The sequence below is a fragment of the Cyanistes caeruleus genome, chromosome 16, assembly GCF_971803275.1.
Source record: "Cyanistes caeruleus chromosome 16, bCyaCae1.hap1.1, whole genome shotgun sequence".
Lineage (NCBI taxonomy): Eukaryota > Metazoa > Chordata > Aves > Passeriformes > Paridae > Cyanistes > Cyanistes caeruleus.
Window position 1 is genome coordinate 4,620,999 of NC_141716.1, and position 24,146 is coordinate 4,645,144.

The window sequence follows — 24,146 nt, forward strand, 5'->3', positions numbered from 1 at the left end:
TCAAACAAAAGCCATCGAATGTAATTAAAAATTTGCAGGGGGAGAGTCAGATCTGAGGGGGGAGATACCAGCTTTGCTCTCTGCTTTATCTCTGAATGGAACCATTTCCGCTGCTGGAAATGCTGTAAGAGAGAGCCCAGTGCTGCCTCAGTTTGAAGATAATAACTTTAATTTTAGCTCTGAATTACTTTTTTTCAAAGACAGTCTGACCTCTGACTGTAAAGTTATTGAATTGCTACATCTGACATGATGAAGGATAGCTCAACAGGTGGGAGCCAAAGCAGTTCCTATGTAGGAAAGAAATGTAGATATTAAGAGCATTGCAAGTCATGAAACACAAATGGTACACCCTGCATTGAAAGCAAAGCTGGACTTCTTCAGGCTTTAAAGAGAACGTGACGCTTAATTTCCTTTTTTTTAAAAAAAAAAAAGTGTTTTTCTCCCAGCTCATTTCAGGTGGCAGTTTGTTCTCTTTGCTTGATTAAACGTTAATCCAGCCCATCCTAATGGTGTGCAGTTCCTTTTGTTAAGCTCGGGACTTCTGAGCACCATACATGAAGGGGAAAGTTGTATCAATCACCAGCACAGTCAGAGTGAAAGGCAGGAACCAGGGCTAATGCAATTAGCAGATTTATTTGTCATGCATCAGAGGAGCTGGAGACCTCCCTGTCACGTCAGCTCTGACTCCCCGAGCAGCCTGATGGTGTAGGGAACTGCTGGGAGGGACCAGAGGCCTCCATCCCGCTGGATGGCACAGGCTGGTGTGTCCCCTGTCCTTCAGCCCCACTCTCCAGCCAGCCCTGGCACGAGCAGGTTGCCCAGAGAAGCTGTGGCTGCCCCATCCCTGCAGGTGTTCAAGCACAGGTTGGATGGAGCTTGGAGCAACCTGGTCCAGTGGAAGGTTCCCTGTCTGTGACAGAGGGTTGGAGCTAGATGAGCTTTGAGGTTTTTCCAGCCCATTGTGTGATTCTGTGACTCTGTGGAGCTGGCATCCTCTGAAGCCTCGGTTCCTCAGCCAACCAGCCCTGTGGGATGTCACGCGGCCATCCCGAGTGCCGTCCCCAGCTCTCGTGGCAGGGTGGAGGATCAGCAGTGCTCACAGGGGCTGAAATGAAGAGGGATGGTGGCCAAAATCTGCAGCACTCACAGGCAGGCAGTGCCTCCCCACTGGCAGCCGGGTCGGGGGCCGTGCAGCTCTTCCCTCGCTGTTGGAGTTCTCCCGACGCCGGCATCGGCAGCGCGTTCAGCCACACACCATTTAGAGTAGCCATCTGTTCCCTTTAATGAGAAAGCTATCCATTTTTTTCACCTGGTTACTGATTGTTCCAGACTATTGTGATTGCTTTGTTTTATTAATTACTCATTTTGACATGCTGTATCTGTCTCTTTTGTTCAGAAAACAGATGCTCTTGTTTCTGGGCATTATTACTGATGGTTATTGCTAATAAGATAAAGCTGCAGTTTCAGTTTAACTGAGGGCTTAACACTGTGGCTCTGGTTATTGAAATGCCTCAGCACTGGGTATTTTATTCAAGCCTGAGGAAATTGCATTCTTAGTGCCATGGGGGCTCCCATTATTTGAAGGAAAGGGAGTTTTTAAATGTCTTTTGGTGCACAGAGCAATGGGGTGGGAAGCTGTTGCTGTTCCTGGAGACCATGATTAAATAAAGAATAAACATTACTAAGATCATCCTGAAATCTCTTCACTTACTAATCCCAAGTATTATGGGTGTGAAATGCTGCAGGTTCCCATAAGAAACCTCCCACGCAAAATAATTTCCTCACTTTATTTGGAACTGAGCAAAATTTGCTTTTCAGATTGTCAGACAAGGTTCAATATGTCTTAAAAATTAAAATAGAGCGGTCTGTGAGCTGCGAAGGGGATAGGATAGCATCACTACACCAGAGTTGAAGTGTTTCCACTGACAATCACTGTTTAAAATATTATTTCAATATTCTATTAAGCTCTGAAAAACTGTCTGTGAATCGAGTGTAGATGGAAACCATGTCAGTGCTTTCTGCTGGAATTAAATACTGGCTCCATTCAATTTTGAGAAAGTATTTATGATGTAAAGTCAATCCTTGCAAAACAGTCTATCAATCTGCAACAAATCCAGCTGCTGATCTTGTGCTTTCATTCTGCTCATTCCCAGCTCCGGGCTCATGCCGTGGATATGAATGGAAACAAGGTGGAGAATCCTATTGACCTTTACATCTATGTGATTGATATGAATGACAACAGGCCCGAGTTCATCAACCAAGTCTATAATGGATCTGTTGACGAAGGCTCTAAACCAGGTACAGTTGAAAAAAAAGTCTCAAAGTTTCACAGATTTTCAGCCACTGATCTGCTCTGGTGGCTTGGGCTCTGCTGGGAGTGCAGTGGATGAGGGAGAAGTTTGCTCTTGGTGTAAGACTGATGGAGGTTGGAACAATCTGGTGTCTCTTTTCTGGGTGAGGAGAAAGTGCAGACTTGGGATGGAGGGAACCTGGATCCTGGTGTTCCCTGGTGGCTGTGGAATTTGTAAAAGCAGCAGTTTTGTAGAGTAATGCTCAGTCACACCAGTCTCATGCACTCATTGCACACGTACAGGGCTGTTACTCTAATTACAGAGCACTGAAAGCCAGCCTGGCAGTGGCCTTTCACTGACCCTGTGTCTCAAATGCTCAATATCCTCCTCCTTGATATTTAATTCAGTCATTTGCCAGCTCAATATCTGGCATCCAGTCAGACTCCAAAGAAGGCTCTGTCTCAAGAAAACACTTTCTTACTTGGGACCTGGTGCAAACCTGCAGAAGTGGGAATATTTGCATTGAAATTGCAGGCTCATCCTCTGTCCCCAGAGACTTTTCCAACAAAGGGTACAATGGGGAAGTTGAATATCTGAAGTTTTTGAAGAATTTCAGGAAATAAATGGGTAAAAAATCAGTGAGTGTGTAAGTTGTATGGGGAAAAATGATGATTTTTACATGAGCACATTTATATGCTTGGAAAAAACAGAGCTATAAAGATCTTTAATGTTCTCTTTCCAACTCTATTGTTGATTTGTTACTTAGGTGTGGTGTAACCCTGCAGTCTCCAATATGGGAGCAGGGTTGGTTTAGCTCATTGCTGAGTATAACTAAAATGAATGTGTCCATTCTTTAAACATAAATTGTTGTGTGTCACCAGTACAATTGGAAGTCTCCTGATATCAGAGGGAGTTTTTTCCTGGATTCTCTCCTTGGTTATTTGCCAGCTGAGGGGTTAAATACCCCGTGACTTTGGTGTGTGTCAGCAGACATTTATCACAGCTCCACTGCCGGAGGTGTGAGAGGGAAGTCTCCGGTGGGCACTGTTTTTAACAAGGTGATTCACAGTCGTGATTGATTGTCTTCCAGCACTGTGAGGGATGGGCAGCTGTGGGGGACAGAACGTGACATTATTTCTGAGCAAAGAATAGGTACAGCTCGCTTTCTGATTCCTTTGGGTGGTGATGTCCCAGCTTCAAAGTCCTGACCCTGGTCCTGCTTGGAGGAGGGAGTGTGAGAAGTCCCTGAGCTGGTGGCTCTAATGACATCTTCCCAGAGAATTTTTCCAGCTTTCATTTGAAGGCCACTTTGGGGCATATAAAGGTTTGAAGATTGATACAACATTTCCATAGCAAATCAAATTTCTTACATCTTATTCGAGGACAGATCAATATTCAAAGTGTTCCCAAATGTTTTAAGTAGCTCTGCTCATCTGTCAAAGAAGCAGTAAATTGCATCCTCTTCTTGTCTGAAATCCAGATAAGCCTTTGAGCTATTAAACAGAACAGGATAATTTTGCCTACAAAATACTTGTGCCTCTGCTTCTAGCAGTGTTTTTTGGTGTTCTCTATCCCAAGCTGGAGCGCTTGCCTTTAAGGCAGGAAGGTAGAAAGCAATCTGTTTTTATTCAAAAGCAATTACATTTGTCTTTGATGTATTTGTCAGGGGTTTTTTTTTCTCTCTCTTTCCTGTTTAATTGGTATTCTTTTAAAGGTTTATATTAGTATTGAATTTCTCTTCCTTGCTTTTGTACAGCCTCTTAGGAATTTGGGTATCGGAGGCCCTTATTCCGTGTGCTTGGCAAGAAACATGATCTTGTGCCTTTGAGAAAGTGATAGAGAGGTCATGGAGTTAAAGGGAATACCTCCTTCTTTGCCTCAAAATTAAGTCCCTCTTTTGTGCAGAGACAAGTGGAGACAATGTATTTAGCTAAGCGTAGATCTTGCAAATATTTAGAAAGTTTTTATTAGTTCAGTATGTCTCAGAATATTGTAACAATTTAGGATAACACACTAGCCATTGCAAGAGAAGAAATACGTGAGCAGAATTCACGATTATTTCTGGCAGCAGTTGGGAAATGAAAGACACTGCATATTCTTTGAGGTAACAGCAAAATTTTTTCAGTAGTGATTCAACAGTAAGTTAGATATGGATCTAGAAAATATATCTGCATATGTGTGAATATCCATGCTTCAAGCAAACCAAAAAAATCTTGTTAGATGTTACAGGAGTTCAGCATTCATTTTCCTCTGCTCAGTGCTGCTGAACTATGCCTGAGGACTGAAAATGCTTCCCTGGATATCCCATGCAATTGTTATTTCTCACATCTTCCATATGCCCATTTATAATGGCTGTGATTAAAAATGCAGGATTACTTGATTACGACAGTATCTGCAACGTTCTTAATTTTGCACACCTCTGATGAGAAGGGTGTTATAGAGTATCCCAAATAAATGCTGACTCTGAGGGCAGCTAGAACGAGCAGCCAAAGGCTCTTTGTCCAGATTTAATTAAAAAAAAAACAGATAAAAAAGGATATCTGGAGCTTGAGCTCTACCCATGGAAATTTTGCAGAGCAAAACCATCAAATGTGTGCTGTTGAGCAGAGGCTGAGCAGTGACCTTGAGCTGCAGGGAAAGCCCCAGTAAGGCTTGAGCAGGACCAGTAGAGCAGATCCAGTCCTGGGAGCAGGAAGGGGCCGTGTGGAGCTGTCCCAGCACTCCAGGGCTCCAGGCTGGAGCAGAGGCAGGGCTGTGTGTGCACACCAGGCAGGGCTGTGCCCAAACACAGCCTGGTCCCCGCTTGGGCTGGGGTGTGGTGACCTGGAACAGAGTGTGGGGCCTCATCTCTGAGCCTGGCAGGGAGTTGCAGTGTGTGCCAGGCCAGGGCAGGGCATGGAGGGTGGCCAAGATGTGACCTCCTGAACAGTGAAGAAGCCAGAAGAGAGTGGAGTGACCCAAGGAAATGGGAATGAAGAAGGAGGCGTGCTCCAGCCTGCAGCACGGTGTGACACTGCTGGGCACTCGGCCTCCCACAGAAGCAAGTTTGCTTTAGCCTGGAATACAAATTTGTACAGAATACAAAATTGTCCAAAAGCTGTATGAATTGGCAGCACTGTGAAGGTACTCATTAGACAGTCTGATGGGGTTTAAGGGGCTTCCCAGCCTGCAGAGCACTCAGCCTGGGTTCCCAAGGAGCGTGTTCTCTGCAAGTCACCTTGAAGCAATCCTTGGCAGGAATAGAAAAGAAATCGTCAAGTACTATTAATTATAATAGGTTGTTGTTGCTGGTTAAGATTATAATACCTTAATTGAAATAGTGTCTTGAGCCATAGCATAGTGTTCTTGAAAGCAGGAGCTCACTCTTGGTGAAGTTCTCTGTAGTGAGAACTGGCCCCTGGACATCGTCTGATGTGCTGTCTCTTAAACTGAATTGCATCTCTTTCCTTCTCTGATACTCTCTGGAAGAACAGTTTATTGCATTTCTGGCTTATCTATCCTCAGGTCAAGTAGCTGGGCAATTTAAATGTGTAAAAGCAGGCCCTTCAAAAATGCAGAACACTAGTGATGCAGGACTTCCTTTTCCACAGGACCATCTTTCTTCCTCACTCTCCCCCTCCACAAGTTGTTTTGATTTAACGTGCCACTGTTTGAAAGTGTATCTTAAAAGACCATGTTTTACTCGTGTTGAATAATGTTCTGCCTCTTTGAACTTTGCCTCTGTGTGAAGAACACAGCCAAGTTTTAAAAATGCAGCTGCAAGCTGGAGCTGAAATTCCCCTGCTCCCTCTGGCAGCCTTAATCAGCAGAGCTCTCCCGGAGCTGCGCGCTGCCTTTCAAGCGCTGACAAAGCAGGATGAGTGCAGGGCTCAGCTGCCCTGCAAGGGTTCTGCTGCCTTTTCCATGCCCACATCTCCGAGGTGCATCACACCAGCTCCTTGCAGCAGGAAGGAACTGGAGCTTGGAGTGGGATTCTCCCCTCTGTACAGCAGCAGTTGCTGCCTGCCATGAGCACAGCCCCTGAACTTCCTCTGCTGGGCGTGCAGGATCCCAGCAGCGTCCTTGGGGAGGGCTCTTCCAGGAGAAACTTACAGTTTAAAAAAAAATTAATAAGATGGCATGAGAATGCTTAAATATGAAAGAAGGAAGGGAATTCAATCACAAAACAATAGTGTGATGGAGAAGGACTACTTCCATCTCTGCAGAAGCTTAGTTTTGCTGTAACCACCACAAACCCTTCCTGGCAGAAGGATGTGGATGTCTTACTTAACTGAAGCGTTCAGTTCTGAAAAGGTCAATGTGAAATGCTCTGCAGTGACTTGAGTGCTTTGCTCTGGGTTGTATCTATTTTGTTTTAACAGAAAGATTGTCAAAAATTAACTCGTCTCTCCAAAACAATTTGTTCCTGTCAGACTGGCCTTTTCCATTCCCGTTCATCCTTTCCACTTCACTAACTCTGGATACATCTTGGTCCCTTTCAAGTCAATAGCACAAGTCCAAGTGACTTCTTTTAAACTCTGTCCAGCCCCTTCATTCTCCTGGAGCTCTGTATAACAGTTTACTCCTACCATCCTTCTTGGGAGTGGTGTGAATGAGTGCTGAGTATAGAGAGTCCTCCAAAATAAAGGAATATTAGTATTTCTTACATGAGAAATGTTGTAATTTAAAATTTCTCCATCTCCTCCTGAGTCCACGGAACTCTGATAGAATAATTGTTGATAACATGCCACGTGAAAAAATGAAATAGCTGCGAGCCAAATCTATATGTGGCAAATTGAGTTAAAGAAATTTCATAAAAAATAAGCAGTATATAAAAAAACCCAAGGATTTTAAAAGCCGATTATTCTACTAGTGTCCCAGTTTGTTTATTTTATTTCTATGCCAGCAGAGATTCCCTCAGAGATTAACACCATGGACTAATGCACAGATGGGGCCAGAAACTCGAAAGTCATCTGAATATTAAGAATTTAAATCTTTAGCCTCAGTGATTTGAACAGAAAGCCAATTATGAGGCTGAATTAGTTTTCAAATTAAACTGCAATTTAAGGCTTGTGAAATTAATCTTTTAAGGCATATAGTTGCATTCATATATATATTCATGGGGAGAATTTGGATTCTGCAGTTCTGGCTTGTTCCTCTTCTCCATCCTGACAGTGGAATTCATGAGGAGATGCCTGGTGTGCCTGGTTGTTTGTTCATTGAAGGAAAAGAGCAGATGTTGCTGGGTGGCAGGGCCTGAGAGCTGAAGAGAAGATGTTTCATTTTAAAAAATTGATAGGACACAGAGTGAATCCCTCTTCTGCCACTGCAACCCATTCCAAAAACACCATCGTGCTGCTCATAGTCAAAACATTCAATGTGTCTTTTCCAGCTTGGAGGTAATTTTAGAACTCTTCATTTAAGAAGGTGCCAGTTCAATATTCCAGAGGGTCAGAGTGGGACTCAATGGATTCTTCCATTCATCCCAGAGGTATTCACAGGTTGTGTGAATTACTTCTGGATCCATCCCAAGTTTGAATATATTCATCTATGGCAGTGCCATCTTCTGCACCCTGGGCAGGCACTGCTGTTATCCTTGCACTTCATATGCTATTAAAAATGGCTTTGTCCAACCTGATTCTATTCTCTCGCACATTACACACAGACTTAGGATACACAATATTCTTTTTCAAGTTCTTTTGCTCAGCCAAGCACAATTTTAAGATAAGAAATTGTTTTTTCTGCAAACTCATGTGGTAGTGCTTTCCATTTTCTTTCGAGGTGAGTGGTTATGAAATCTGTGCTCTTAATTTCCTTTTCAGAAGAATCCAGTCCCAAGAGCAAGGAAGTGAATTATAGGACTGTAAGTGAGAAAAAAATGCAAATCTCAAGACTGATGGGTTTTCCCTCCAAAAAAGAAAAAAATGGCCAAGTTGATGTAAAGGAAAAAAATGCAGAAATCAAGGTTTGACACCAATGTAGGAGGGAGTTACAACTGAACACTACACTCTGCCTCCTTTTAACCAGCAGTTACAAATAGCTTAGTATGATATATATATATATAATACCATTTATATTATATGACACCACTTTGTATTGTATTCTAGTGTCAAAATTTAGGGATTGGATCCCTGTGGAGGATGTGTTGAGTGTCAGGTTGTGTGCAGCTGGGGCTGCCTGGTTCCTGGAGTCACACCTGCCTTCAGTGCAGCATGAAACCTGGCTGTGCTGTTCAGCACAATTCAGTGGGGATATTCAGGATACCTTGTCCTAAGTAGTCATGCTTTCCCCCTTCTTCAAATTAGCCCTGGAAATGGAGAGGATGCATGTGCAGGAGCTCAGCTGAGCTGAACCTCATGAATTTATGCAGCCAGAACCATTTGCTCAGAGGCTGGATGTGCCTTTGCCCATCCTGATGTTCGACTGGTGGGATTTCTCTGGGGTAAGGGGGTCTCAGCAGGCTGCTGGAGGGGAGTGATCTTCAAATCTGGCAAGGGCCATGTGTGTGCTGCAGTCTGTGCAGCTGCTCTTTGGCTCTCCGGAGGTATTTATCCCATTTTTAACAATAAGGAGATCTTATTTCTGTTCTGGGTGACAGCAGCCTCTTCAGCTCTCTCTCTTGTCTCTCCAGACCTGCTCACTATCTTTATTCTCATTAGGTTGGCTCTTGCCCTGTCTGAAGCTGAGAATCCAATGTCTCTGCTAATTAGGAAGTGGCATCCGTTATGAATTAGGTTAGCTGCTTGAAAGGTCAAAATTTGCCAATGATTACAAAAATTATGTTGAAGGAGAATGACAGCAGCTATCAGTTACGACAGAAAGAATACCATTTGGAAGGAAAGTGCTGCTTCTACTTTGTTTTTTTATCCAGAGCATGTGGGATGCAGCGTAATTTAAGTATATTTGCAATTTGTTACACCTGCAGTGTTTGCACTCACTTCTGTCATCTTGATGTCTTGTCCACGTTCCTGCTCACCTCTGTGACTCCATTCAGCACTGTTGCTGGGCCAGCTACCCAACTTCATTTGAAACCCTGAGCAATGAGTGTGTGAAATTGTTTCCCATCACCCTCTGAACACATTTAATTTTTTGACTTGAGGATGCAGGTTTGTTAGATTAAATGCTTTAGTCTTTAACGCTACAGAAAGTTCAGTTGTATTTTTAAGGATCCCATCATACTTGTCTTGGAACTTGGTTTTGATGGCTTTGCTTTTGTTGTGGGTCTTTCTGTCCCTTAGACCTCCTTGCAATGGGTGAAATCACCTGAAATGTGAATTTCCCTGTTATGAGTAGGGGCTTGAGCTTCCCATCCTCTGTGGGGAAGGAAACTAATATCAGGAAACTTCTGAGTTGAAAATGTTGGCTTCAGGAAATATACATTTTACACTGTTGCTCAGTATTTAATCTTGCCACAACTCTTACTGTCATCTCTAGCATCAGATGCAGAGGCTCCACTAAGTGAGCTTTCCAATTTGGGGGGAAAAAATGAGGAGTAAGGGGAAGCTTCCATTAGTACAAAGCCATCATTAACTTGGGTTAATGAAGATCTAATGTAATATGGCTATCACCACATGTCTGCACATAATGATTCCGTCCTTTTCCATGTGGGAATGATTAAATTAAGTATCTTGTAGGTCAGAATTAGACTAAGAAGGTTAACCAACCTTTAATGATTCTGCAGCCATTTACCAGCCATTTAAAAACATAAACTGTAAGATAAAGCTAGATAGAGAAACAGCATTATCAGTAAAAAGTGGGTGAAGTTTAGTGTTTTCTGTTTATATCATAGAAGATTGAGAGGATTATGTGTTTTTGCAGAGACATGTGGGATAAAGGGCAAAGTGAAAGGAGTTTTTATTTTTCTATTTTATTGGCTTCCCAGTAAGTGCCCATTACCTCTTTATTTTAACATGTATTAAATCTAACTAATGGATATCAAACCAGCTTAGAAAAATGGCAATTATAAAGCAATTGTAACAAAGACTTTAGGAATACAACTGTGCAAAAATATTGTTTGTGTGCCTTAAACTCCTGAAAGCTCCATCTTTATGGAGAAATGAAGTTGCATAGATGGGAGGGCAGAGATTGTAGACAACGTGAGGGGAATTAGCAGCCCTCAGCATGCTTTGGGATTGTCTGAGCTACAAAGAACTGAGCTGATTCTCAGATTCCAGAGTGATTTGAGGGGGACATTTGTTTATGACTGTGCTTATCTGCTTACACATGCTCAGGGCAGCTATCTCTAGATATGGTGAATCTAACAAAATCTCTTTGCAGTCTTTTACAAGGAGATGCAATTCATTTTAAAACTGATAAACAAAACTGAATGTACAGGTATAAATTATCTCCCTTTGCTTCCATTCCCCCAGGTTCTGTAAGGCATTTTTTTGCCTATCCTGTAGAAACTTTAATTAATCCAATGGGAATATGTTCCATAAGGGTTGCTTTCAAGCATTTCTCTCTTGTGTCTTATCCATGGTTAGAAACAAAACCATCTCATTTGACAAAATAACATCTGGGAGGTTATGGGCTCTGGGAAACCAAAGGGAATGCACTGGCAAGTTACAGATTCTGGAGGTCCTGCCTTTTATTGATAGATGTCCCTTGTCATGCCATCCATTAATTTTGACTCAGGTGATATATGAACTCTGCACATTAATTAATGAAGGCTAATGCACAGTAATCTTGTCATCACTAGATGTGCATGGTAATTCAATCTGCTGCTCAGAAGAGCTGTTCAACATGCAGAAAATTTGATTTAATATTGACATGATGTACTAGGTTTGGTACTTTATTTAATGCACCATGTGCCTTATTTGATGAGAAATTGTTTTCTTTCAACAGGTTACGTACCTGAGTTAGGCCAGGTGTGTAGTTTAATTCAGTTATATCAGATATATATCTGTTATATCTGCACTGGGTATTCATCCTGTGATACACTGCACAGGCTGGGGCAAATTTCTGAGTTTGGGCACTTTATGCATTCATTTAATGCTGTCAGTGTGCTTGAGTGCAGAGCAGAAAAATAAAGGTGATGCTTTTCTCAGGCACTGAAAGTATAAAGTCCCTCTTGCTCTGTTTACACTCATTCAGCTTACTCTTGTAGTTTCATCACCACCAGCAGGATCTGGTACAAATCTGGCAGAGTACAGGGTCTTGAGTGGAGTTTTCTGTGTTTCTGGTCTGTAGTAACTGCTCCTAGCCTCTGTTTGGGTATCATATAGGGCTGTAAATATAGTGTGGTTAATATTTTATTTTCACAAAACACACACATCCTGTGGGTGTCCAGATTGGGCAGTCAGTACTTAGTCACTTAAAAACAAACAATACCAGCTTCAATCCTTGAGTGTGTTAAAGCTGTGCTCTCTGCCACTGTATATTTACCTAATTTGTGTAGGATTAGGGGCTGGATACAGGGATATATTGCTTTTATTTTAATATAAAGTACATGAAGATGTATCTCCATGCAAAGGACATAGAAGCATGACATTATTTACTTTTATTGCAGGTAGATCACCAACCATCTGAGTATAGTGCAGGAGTTAATACAGCACCCAGAGGATGTCAGGCACTTTATCTGTGTATAACTCTGTTGAATACTCTTGTGCACAGATCTATGTTTGTGTCATTCACTGCAGCACTCAGGTATCTGGAGGATACATCTTGTTAAAGACAGCCTAAATGCAGAGCAAACCAAGTGGAACAGAGGCAGTGGTGTGGGTTACTCCAGCTGATCCCTCAGGAACCATCCCTAGGGATGGTGCCCTGGGCTGGGGGAACAGGAGATGCTGTCGGTCAGCTCTGCCAGGTGGGAAAAGTGTGAGCACAGGGAGAGGAGAGGAGAGACCAGCCCCTGTCCAGACTGTGGAGAGGGAGAAGCAATTTGCAGCCAGTTTACAGCAGACTGTGGTCAGACAGGCAGCTCCAGGGAAAGCCAGGAAGGCTCAGGAAGCTGTAACTCCATCATGTGCTGCAGCCACACAGGGCCCTTTGCAGAGGGTGTTTGATTAAGTTACAAGATAGTAATTAATGCCAAATTCCTCTCTTTATTTTCTCTGTGGTTGGGTTTCATAATCAAAATTAAAGATAGGAGATAGGGAGCAGATTGCCTCTTGAAATACAGCTCCCTGGTGCTCAGTTCATGACTTTAGAGACATTTCTCCTACCCCATCTCCCTTTATGGAGATGTAGGTCAAATGCTATTGAAATAGTCCTTTTTCTCTAGAGCAGACGTGCTCAGTGCAGTTCTACACTGCAGGAGAGAAGCAAAAGGGTCAGAGAAAGAGTGAAGGAGACCTTCCATGCTCTTCATCCATGGTACAGCTGCTGTCCCCCCATCCCCTCCCACCACAGTTGCAGCCTGTCAGGTTCCCCTGCCAAGATGGGAACCCATAATTTCACACGTGTTCTGGGCAATTTTGGAAACTACAGTACACTCTGAGATATCCCAAACAAGGAGGGACCACAATTGTGGGGTGCCCTTGTCTGAACTGGAAGTCCAAATGACTTTCAGAGCTGTTTTTTGAGCTAGAAGTGCATCATGAAATACCACCTCTTTTTTGGAATACATCCTAGGACTTTACATGGCCTAAAATAGATTCTGTTTTCCTCTTCCGCTTCTGTTTTCATTAGCCCCAGGTTTTGACATTCTGTTCAGAGATATTTTCAGTATTGAATGCATTAAGATAACATAAATTCCAAATCAAACATCTCATTCAGCATATTTCCTATTTAAATTTCTCCTGTACATTTTCCCTGTAGTTATCTAAGGGTTGGTTTCATTATTTGTATCAGCTGTCTCGTGATAACTGGTTTTGCAAAAGAGCAAAAAACGAATGCTTGTAGAGAAAATAGAGAAAATTTGTTGCTTGCACAGCCTTGTTTCAATTCAGTGTTCCTTCCGTCTTCTGAAGTTTATTGATCGGGAGAATGTTAAAGTTGTTGAATAGTTTGTTTTCATTTCACAAATGTGAATCAGGATTATTGCAGAAAAACAGGAATGTATTCATCATTAAGATTTGCTTTACACATTCATTTATTTTTTTAATCTATAATTCTTATTGAACTAAGAAAACTCACAGGAATATATGTATCACCACCAAGAACAAAAAGAGCCTGATTGAGGCAGATGGAAGATCAGCCAAGCACTTCACACAAGTGCAAAAACACAAACTTCTTGCTAATACTGAGAAACACTGGTTTCCCAGATTTGGGAAAGGTACTGGGGGGATTTCCTACATGCTGAGTGGCTTAAAGACACTTGGCTAAGGTACAAAATACTGCAGCCATTTAGAGCATGGGTTATTTTTCAAGTCCTTTGCAAACAAGCTCTCCAGCTCTCTGGTCTCCCTGCATGAAGAGTGTGGTGGCTCCCAGTGTGTCCAGGCTGGGGACCTGGGTGTGCCAGAGGATGCAGCCACACGTCCTCAAGTTTGCCCATGGCTCACATCTAACCCAGAGACCAGAACAAACTCAGCTCTTTTTGTAAAGCCATGTGTGGCTCCATCTCGAGTCAGCTCAGGCTCTTGCCAGGACCACTTTGCATCTCTCCAGCATGGCAGGCTCCTAAGCTGGTCCGTGTGCTCAGACTTCTCAAATGCACAGTGTTGGAGTGGCACCTTCCCTCTTTTCATGGATGCCGTTGGGTTTGGTGATCACAAAATGAGGTTCTGTCTGGTTTTGCTGTCTCTCTTTGCCTCCCACTCCTCCTCTCAGGTCTCATATCATTATATTCATCCACTGTTGCAGATTGCCTTGTGTGAGCAGTGTGTGCCTGCCCTTCCACTCATTCCCTCCCATCAATATAAGAAGTGTAAAGCTGGGCCCCACGAGCTCTGGGGGGGTCACAGGACCATGCAGCTGCAGGAGTCCATCCAATCAAGTAACATCTTTTACGCTCATAATGATAATTTCCCACTTTAACAAAACACCCTGCTGCCAAACTCCAGTGCTAATGAGCCTGTCAGTGCATCAGTGCGCTCCCGACAGCATCGAGAATGTAGGGATTGTTTTTTGCAAGGCAAATGAAGACACTGATGATTAGCAAGAAACAAACCAACAATTCAATACATCACTGGCCACACATACCAAATCATTGATTTTCTGTCCTGCTGGGCAGCAGCTGTTGTATTTGCTCTGCAGAAATGGATTTTTTAATCCTGGAGGGACAGGAAAGGTGGATGTTTCTCCAAGAACTGGAAGCAGCAGGCAGTTGCTTCCTGTACTGGGCATGGGCATGTTGATGGTGTCCTTCTGAAGCTGCTGAGAAGTCTGATGGGCTTTCCACTATTAAATTCTACTTCTAAATGCACATGAATGCAGTGATTGGATGGAAAAAAAACTCCTGTGAGTATCTATGAAATTGCAGGACAAAAAAATGCTGCCCTAAAACTTACAATCACTGAAAGAATTAGAAGTTAATCATAGATACCCTTACATGACTTCTCTCTGTCTACCAGTTACGTGCAATCAGCATCCTTCCAGATCATCTATCTCAGCAGTGTTGCTATTTCCATAATCCTCGCCTTGCCTGGCTGGCTGGATTGAAGTGAGATGTCTGTTCCATAGCATTTCTGAACCAAATGCATGACCCCAATGGGACCACAATCTGCTCAGCAATGAGGTAGCACTGATAATTCCTCTTGGCTCGTTCCCAGGGACCTACGTGATGACGGTGACGGCGAACGACGCGGACGACGGCACCACGGCCAACGGGATGGTGAGGTACAGGATCGTCACCCAGACCCCGCAGAGCCCCTCACAAAACATGTTCACTATTAACAGCGAGACAGGGGACATTGTCACCGTGGCTGCTGGGCTCGACAGGGAGGTGAGTTTGAATCCGTCTTACCAGCTGGTGTTGAGGGTTGCTGATGCGAAAAGCCCAAACCCTGTCTTTAATCCCAAGCCTCTAAAAGCTTGAGTTGAGGTGTGGAGATCACAGTCTTTGCTTCTGCAACAACTGTGGGGCATCGTGGCTTTGATGTGATATTTTTGTCTTAATCCATAGCAGTCGATGAAACCCTGTGAGCATCTTCGAACTCCTGGAGCTGATGTTTTCCTTTCCTAAGTTTGTTAAAGTCAAAGATATAGAAAATACTCCAGGAGGCATAAGGGGATGAATAAATGGTCATTTGTCCCCGCTTCTGTTGGGGGGCAATAAACTGCCAGATATCTATAGCCCTTTCTAGACCTTAGTTCTTTGCATGTTACCCCTGGAAAAGGAACGCAGCCTGCACTCAGCACACTTTGTGTCCTTGTGTCATTTCCAAACTAGTAAAATGTCATCCAGTGATTTTGGGTTTGTGTGATGTTCTGCCTTTAGTGCCTCTTCTTTCTGGTGTTTTACAATGTGCAGCTTTTTCAAATGCAGCAGAAATTTCACTTTTATTGACAAAAAAATACTCTGCCAGTGTAAACTATATAATGTGATTCTCAGAGCTCTGCTTCCTCTGGTTGTGGGTGTAGCTCAAGGACAAAGCATTTATACCTCAGATGTTAAACAAAAACCAATGCAGTGTCAGTGGTGGGATGGAGTGAGTGGGGAAGGAGGGGATGGGGTCCATGGGTGTAAAGGGAGAGAACCCCAGAACTTCAGTTCTGTTTTTAATTCCCCATCGGACTGTGCAGGTCATGGAGAGCAGCTCAGTGCAGCTGGGGAAGCTCCAGTAATTGAGCTAATTGAAGGCAGGATCATTTGTCCATGGAACAATGGGCCACAGAGAGTATGGAAGGAAGGACTTGCTTATTCTGAGGCTCAGAGATTTATGTTCAGGCAGTACCCAGAGTTAACACATCCAGTGGGAGAGTCCAATTTGGGAGAGCCCAGTGTGCTGTGCTCCTGGGAGAAGGCACCAGAAACCGGTTTTGTTCTTCTTTCCTTCCTTTCCTCCCCTGTGGGCAGGGGCAGAGCAAACAGGAGTCCCCACATGTGGGGCTGGGACCTAAACTTTGAGAGGTGAAGCCTCCAGCACCTTGCAGATTTTTCCCATGCCCCTCTGGCCAGCAGCACACGTTGTCCCCACTGCTGAGCTCTGGTCCAGGCTCCAGTCAGGAGACATTCCCTGCCAGGGATTGTGCCCGTGCCATTCCCATGTCTGGGGCTGCTTTTTAGCTTCAGAGCAGCTCGGGGAGGAATCCCAAAGGCAGCTGCTGAGAGCAGATAAAAGCTCCAGCAGCAGTTCAGCAGCACGTGTGGAGCTGCAGGGCAGCCTCTGGGACACTCAGGATGGGATGGGAATGTGGCTGGGAATTCTGGCTGGGAATGTGGCTGGGAATGTGGCTGGGAATGCTGGCTGGGAATGTGGCTGGGAGCAGCACAGGGCTCACCCTCAGCACTGTTTCAGGGTGAGCTGGCCCAGGGGGGACACAGTGTGTGAAACAGCTTTCCAAGGAGAAGGGCAGGAGAGCAGAGAGCTTTCCAGATTCCAGATTTCCAGGTGAAGACAGGAAGCAGAGCTGGGGGAGTACAAGGAGCTCCTTCCCACCTGACGTGGCAGAACACTCTGCAAGCACAACCTAGGGCAGATTTGACCTTTCCCTACTCCTTGTATTCCGAGAGCTGGGAAGTTGGCTGAATCTTAAGCAGGTAGATTATCCCAGGCAGTGCTGGAGCCTGCGGCAGGCTCGCAGTGGAGGAGGAGAAACAAGTGCTGGAGAGCTTGCTGGCAGCCCCCAGGGGGATGGTAGTGGAGTACTCAGAGAAGAAATTGGAATTCTGGCAGGAAAATGCTGATTTTATGGAAATGAAAGAACTATTACTGCCCCCCTGACATCAGCATTTTAATGCAGGGCTCTATGGGCAGAGAAAGGTCGTCGTTTTATATTAATTTCAGAAACACAGATTGGGATAACTTGGTGGGAGAGAGGTTTTAATCTCAGCAAATCAGCTCAGAAAAGAGGCAGGTGATAATTAGGGGGAAAGGATAAGGCAGGATGGTTGTCTTTTTTAGTGTTTCTCTCATTGCATCTGAAGTATTTTAAAAACTTGCAGGGGAACCATGTGCTTCATGGGAGTTCCCTTGTGCACAGGGTCCAGGAAATGACAGCTGGCACATTGTGTGTGGAAATCTGGTGCTGAGTGTCCCAAGCTGAGTACAAGGTTGGGCAAGGGACACTTGGATCGAGGCAGAACAACCAGCTCTGGGCATAATCCTGGGGCTGCCCTGAAGCTACGGAGCATGCTTATTCCCAGCCCTCTCTCCTACATTCAGGATTGCATCTGGAACTGGCAAAACTTCCCAGTTCATTAACATAAAGTTATATTGCATCTCAGTTGAAAACTGTGTTCAAACACCCCCATTACTGTACCACAGACTGGTTTTTTGTTTTTGTTTGTTTTTCCTGAAAACTTGAGGAAGCTATTAGAGGAGTGAATTTGGGTTTGCTGCTGACATTTCCTTGTCATTAGGAAAAGGAGACGAAGAGCAATATTTGGAATGCAGATTTGTGTAAATTAAAATGTTAACAAATCTGACCTATTCAGCTGAAACTCCTATAACCAAGATAAATTCCCTGGATACCAGTTATTTCTCCAAATACTTATTGACACATTTATCAGTGCCTGAGAAATGATTAAGGTAAGCTGTGGTGATACAGAACCAGGTTTTCAGTCTCCATTGGACCCTTCTCCCTTGCTTCTGCAATGCAAAGCAGGTGTAAAAATAACTTCTGGAGCTATTCCACATCTGAGAGACAGGTCCATGTTCCAGATCCAGCATTTGTCTTTCAAAAGGGAGAAAAGTCACTTCAGAACTGGTGTTCCCAGCTCAGCATTTCTGTTGCATGCTCATTAAATGAGATTTCCTGACGTTCTCAGCATCTCCACTTAAATGTTGGTTCTATGCTGGTTTCCTAACAATCCATGAAAGAATGAACTGGATGAAGTTTTAGCTTATTTTGTGCCAGGACAAGTGTTTTGTTTGACCTGCAACAAAACTATTTTAAAACAAACTCATGTGTTTTTGCTGCTGTTTCTAAACTCTCATTTCCACAAACCATAGAGGAAATTAAAAACTCAGCCTCTCAAATTGTGCTGGTCTCTCCTAAATGTGTCTGACACTGAAGATAGCACAATCAAAAGCCAAAGTATTAAAATACTGATGGCTTTAAAGTTATCTTACCTGGTTCCCCTTAATCTGGATGTAAATATGGTGACAATGCTCTGTGTCCACTCACTCATTATGACTGCACTTAATTGAATGGATCCCCAAGGAAGATAAAGTTAATTGGACTGCACTTCATAAAAATTATTAATGTAAGACAGTTTAGCAACAGCCTGATGTAAGCCTGGATGCCTGAGGGTGAGAAATGCCAAGGGTGGAACAAAGGAACACCTATCCCTTGAACTAACAGGGAAAATGATAGGGATTTAAGGTCATCAGAGTTTCACAAGTACATTCAGACAGCAAGGTTTTGATGAAAAAGTTAAAAGCAGATGCTTGCTGCAGGAAAACCTTAGAGTGGAAATCTGCAGCTGATTTAATGAAATTAGCAGGAAAAAAATCATGTGATGGTGGGAGCACAAAATGTGTGGGTTTTAGGGAAGCCTGTGAATGCAGGAGATGAACAGGTTGTGGCAGAGGTCAGGGGTAGGAAGGGACCATGGAAGCTGATTTAATTTATGGCAGGCTGCTGCAGAAGTGGGTGGTACTACACGAGATGCTGCCAGACTGACGGCTTCATTTAGCAGCGTATCTGAATTCCACATCTCATTAAGCTGGGTTTTTTTTTCCCACTGGGAAGAAAATTGCAAGAGGTAAGAAAGGGTCAGGTGAGTTTCAGACACAAGCAGAACATTCATATTTTTGTTTTCCATCCTGAAAAGTAACATTTCTCTGTATAACCTTGTAAAAGCGACCAGCTCTGTTCCACATGTTACTTTGTTCCTTCCACTCAGCCCAGTGTCCCAGGTGGGATCAAGCCCAGACTGTCAGGCTGATGATGCTCCTGGTGCAGTAACTCAACCCCATCACCAATTTTGATTTCTCTGGTGGCAGAATATCTGTCTCAGTAGCACAGTAAACCTGCACTGGGGCTATAGTATAGGCAATATCATCCTCTGAAAAGCTTCCCCTAAATATTTTATGAACACAGACTTTGAGCAAGCAGGAGGGGAAAAAAAAAAAAAAAAGGATGAGAGAAAAGGAGGTGGTTGATCCCAGGCTCTGCTGGCAGGCCAATAAATGTAGAGACATCTCAAATGTCATCCAGGTTTATTTGAGATAATAAGTATTTCAGAGCTGTGGTGCTTGTAGTGTAATGTTGCTAACTTTTTGAGATGTCCCCTAGAAAGGAGTCCCTTCCCAGCACATTCATCTGGTGCTGGAGAAACGAAGGCAGTCAGGAGCACTGAACTGCCTCTTCCAAATTTTTGTATGTTTGTATTTCTTTTAAAAGTGATTGGATCTCTGCTGCTGCAAATGCTTTTAAAAATACATGAAATCCGATTCTATGATTACTTCACTTGGCTTTCTGAAAACGTGATGTTGCTGGTCCTTCTCAAGTGAGTGAAAGATAAAAGGGAGAGCCTGCCAACAACTGAGTTAGAGGTTTATTTTATTTATGAATGAAATGGCAGAATTTTTATGGGGAAGAGGAGAAGTTCTTCTTATTAGCAGAGACAGTTGATTTCTTTTCGAACACTCTGGGTTTGGTGCAGTAGACATTTCTGATAGTGCAGAATTTGAAATGTTATGTTAAAAAAAAACAAAAATAACAACTGTAAACTCCTCCAAACATTGAGCAGGGATGGTTTTTACTATCTGCAGTAACTTATATTTATCTCCAGGTCATTGCAACAGCTTTACAAAACCTCCTTGTTCATTCAAATGCTGGCTGGGAGTAAACAAGGCATTGTCCTGGTACAGGAATGATTTTAGCCATTGAGACTGCTGTGAAACATTCTCATAGATAGACATCCACTAGTCTGAGATTACCCAAATACAGTTTGGGTTTAATCTGGGTTTGTCTCTTCCAGCCAGACAATCATCCAGGTGTAGCCAGCAGGTAACTCAGGCTGAGCCTGGCCAGTGTAGTCCAGCAGCTTTCAATCCTTTATCCACCCCTGGAATACAGCAAAAGGAATTGATTCTGTTCTAAATTACTGTGGCCATGCTAATTATTTCCCTCACTGCATATCAATGTGATGTTCTGCAGAGCTGCCTCTCCTGCTCCAGGCAGGGCTGGGGGAGCATCTGTTGCAGCGTGAGGCTCAGGGATCCCACACCATACAAGTGATGGATGAGTTTACCTGGGCAGATTGTCACTCGTGTGTGTGTACTGACAGAATAGAAAGAACAAGGGAAAGTGACATCTAAATGGCCTGAATTCATCCTGGGAGCTTCTGTTTCCATTTTCCTCAGTCAGATTAGCCTTCTCTGAGGAGCAGAGAGGAGTTATGCAGAATTGCTACAAGCATGTCACCTTCTGACATGCACAATCCAGCATCCACCCTGTTTGCTATTTGTATCTATTACAGGAGTTCTTTAAAGTGAGAGGGATTCTGCCTTTCATGTTCTTTTCCAGAGAAGAACTAAAACAAGGTTGTTAGACTGCAGAACCACAAGTTCATCTTTTCAAGATGAACTTCCCATATCACTTCATCAAAACATGCAGAAAAATGTCTCCACACCTGAACTCACAGGTGGAGAACCAGAGTGAGGGATTAGTAATTGTTTTTCCAGCAAGGCACATCCATTCCTATGAATTTGGACCACAAGTCCTTGTATTTAGCTCCCAGACTTGGAGGCTCCCCAGGTGACTGGGATGATGAAGGACTGTTACAGGCTTCCAGGGTTGAGTGTCTTTTCCACTTCTCACAGCATTCAAATAGTGATTAGGAGTCTTTGTGGAACATGTCTTCAAGCCAGACATAAACTACCAGAGTCTTAGCAGGGATAAGCAGGTAAAATACTTCAGCATCCTCTGTCAGACTGTGTTTTACTTGTCCCTCCCAGCCTTGGCCTGTTTCTGACACTTTGGAAAGCAGTTCCCCTCTGCCACTGAGGAGCAGTTTGTCCCCGTGCTGGCACACAGCAGGCTCTGCCCTCGCTGTCTGCCTGGCAGCCACCTGCCATCCCAGGGATTTGTGGAGCACAAAGTCACTCTGAGGGATGAAATCCACTCTGTGCACATCATTTATCGTGAATGCTACGTTATCCCTGATACCTTGTAATTTTTCAGGGCCGCGTAACGAAAATGTAAATACTGAAGCTTTATGTATTAATATGCCTGAAATAATTACTTAAAGATAAAACTGGTTAAATTATTCAGTTATAAAATTATCCCATTTCCACAGCAGCATATCCTGTCAAAGGAAGAGCTGATTAGCCATAAGCTGAATTTAGCCAGCAGATTTATGCTGGATTCTGGTTTATGTGTCTGCATTGTACACAGGACTGATTTGAGTTTGCTCCACCATCCCAGTGCATTTCCTTTTCTCATTACAGACAAGAATGACCTTTCTCAGAAAATTATGGTGAGGAGCACTACCACTCATCAGTGAAGAAGATTCATTTTATTAACCCTGTGGAAGTGTGTTGTGCATCCAGTGGAGGGCCACTTGCAGTAATTTGAGATACCAGAAGTTAGGAGAGGGGAAGGGCTCAAATCTGTTCCGAGAGCTGTTGGTACAGCACTGCTTAAGGGATCCCTCATAACCTTTGTTATGAGGGCTGGGAAAGATGTGAGCAAATCCTTGTCACAGGAATCACACTATTTGTTTTAATTGAGAAGGGAACAATGCCAGTGGCTCTGAAGCCTTGTCACAATTCCCAGAAGGAATATGTCTCCCCATTTGAGCTCCTCAAATTGCAGTGCCTGTGTGTCTTTCTGGTGGGTGTTTCTGGAAGGATCTGTACCTTTCCCTCTTCTGCATGATTGCTGCAACTCTAAACAAGAAGCTGACAATCAGTTTTAGAGCTCCTCTGTATGGAAAAGGTTTTTTGATTACTTTTCCTTTTAAAAAGCCTGATAGCTAGATAGACTAGTAAAACTGATAGAGAAAGGGCTCTGAGCCATGGCCTTGGAAGAAAATAGCATGAGTATGGGGAAAAAAAAAAAAAAAAGTGGATACGATAGGAGACACTTTTAAAGAATAAAAGAGCTTTCCAAAGAAAGAGGCTGGTAAATAGCTTGAAACCTGTGGGAGTCCTATGAGCAGGCAGCAAAACAGCCATGGTATTTATCTCCCACAAGGGTACACCAGGAGGATGATCAGGACACAAGGGTAACAGGCTGGAGATCATTTGGCTGTACAAAGTGAGAATATATTGGCACAGTTTGGCTGTGAGTTTGTGTGAGCTCAGCCTGGCTGTGTGATCTGCTTGCACTCACCTTGGCCTGTCCTGTCCTAAGGCCTTTCATTCCCCATCAGATTACATTTTTAATAAAGAGGGTCAAACAGAGCAGTAGGGCTGGTTTTATTGGTCTGCTGGTTCTGTGTAGGTTTTCAGCTCTGGCCCCAGTGCACTGTGTGTCCTTCTGAGGATGTGCACAGGAGGATGCTCCAGCCTCAGAACTGGGCTGTACATGGAAACTGCAGCCAGTTTACACCTCCCATGGAGCCCATTCCACCAAGAGTGAGCCCTGCCCTTTGGCTGAAATGAAGAGTTTCCTCCCACCCTGGCAGTGCCTCTGACACCATTTACTGCCTGCCAGAGTAGCTCCCTATTTGTTTTTTTAATTCTTTCTCCCATTTGGTTTAGATTCTCATCATACACCTGGCTTGCTTTCAGTGTCACCAGCATTTAGAGGCTGGAGCCTCTGGAGGAGGTTGTACTGCCTCACATGTGGAATTGTAATGAGTTTTTTCATATTTGGGTGAGCTATTGAAGAGATATTACTAAATTGAAAAGCAGCATGATTTGAGGTTGAACTATTCAGATAAAACAAAGCTTTGAGTTTAATTGGATCCAATTATAGAGTCCGAGCAAGAATAGGACTGATACCCCACCTAATCTGTTCCCTTCTTTTAAATATGGAAATCTTCAGAGCCTCTCCTATAAGAAAATTCCACATATACTAATAGTCTGTAGATCCTTTTCTTTCTTCACACACATTTAATATGTTCAGAGAGTTCTGGTACAGTCTGGTTGCACTTGTTTCAAGTTGCTCATGAAATCCCACCTCTGACTACAGTGGGTTGGTTTATACATTATTCAGTAGTAAAATCCCAGCTGAATAGGGAGGAGGAAAAAAAAAGTTAAGTATCGGAGTGGAAAGCTCACCAGGTCCTTAGCATAATCTCTCTAGTTCAGACCTGCATTTCTTTTTCTATTTGAGCTTGTCTTACAGTGGAGAAGAGTGTATCATTCCAATTTCAGATAGAAGACTACCTGCTCAGCTCAGGCAGATTTAAAGTTTTTCTTTTGGTACATCACATACTTTCCAACAGCCCCTGCCCCTCTCTAAAGGGATTATTGTCTAAATCTGCACGAGGTCAAGTGAAATAATTAAACACAAGCTGGTTCCACTAATTAACTTATCCACAGACCATTGTCTGTTATTAGCATTTTAAAGAGAGACTTTGTTAACTCCTTCTTCCTAGACCTAGTACTACTTTTTTAATAGCAGAATTCCTTCCTGTGAGCATCTTTGGCTCCATTTCTTGCTTAAATATTGTCTTCAACATATTTGCCAGAGCATGAGTGAGTTTATGGGACGTTTCACCCTGCATCAGTTACTTTTCTTATCTGGGCATAAGAAGAAGGCAGCTTGAATACAAAGGACTGTGTCTGTCAGAAGATCAAATACAGAGTCTTGTATTCTGAAATATTCTTAAAATAGAGAGTTCTCAGTGTAAATAGCAGAGAGGCTGTTACATGCTTTGTAAAGTATAATTTAAATTGTGATGTATCTAGTGGTTTTATAGTACAT

General features: G+C 43.3%; 1 protein-coding gene across 3 annotated transcripts in view; it reads left to right on the forward strand.

Annotated features, from left to right (window-relative positions):
* CDH4 (cadherin 4) overlaps window positions 1-24,146 on the forward strand; it is a 410,156-nt gene that overhangs the window by 322,607 nt on the left and 63,403 nt on the right. For all 3 annotated transcript variants that reach the window (XM_086852847.1, XM_086852848.1, XM_086852849.1), the window contains 2 exons: window positions 2,154-2,298; window positions 14,927-15,099. In XM_086852847.1, coding sequence (XP_086708973.1) covers window positions 2,154-2,298; window positions 14,927-15,099 — 318 coding nt within the window. The remainder of the gene's footprint in view (window positions 1-2,153; window positions 2,299-14,926; window positions 15,100-24,146) is intronic.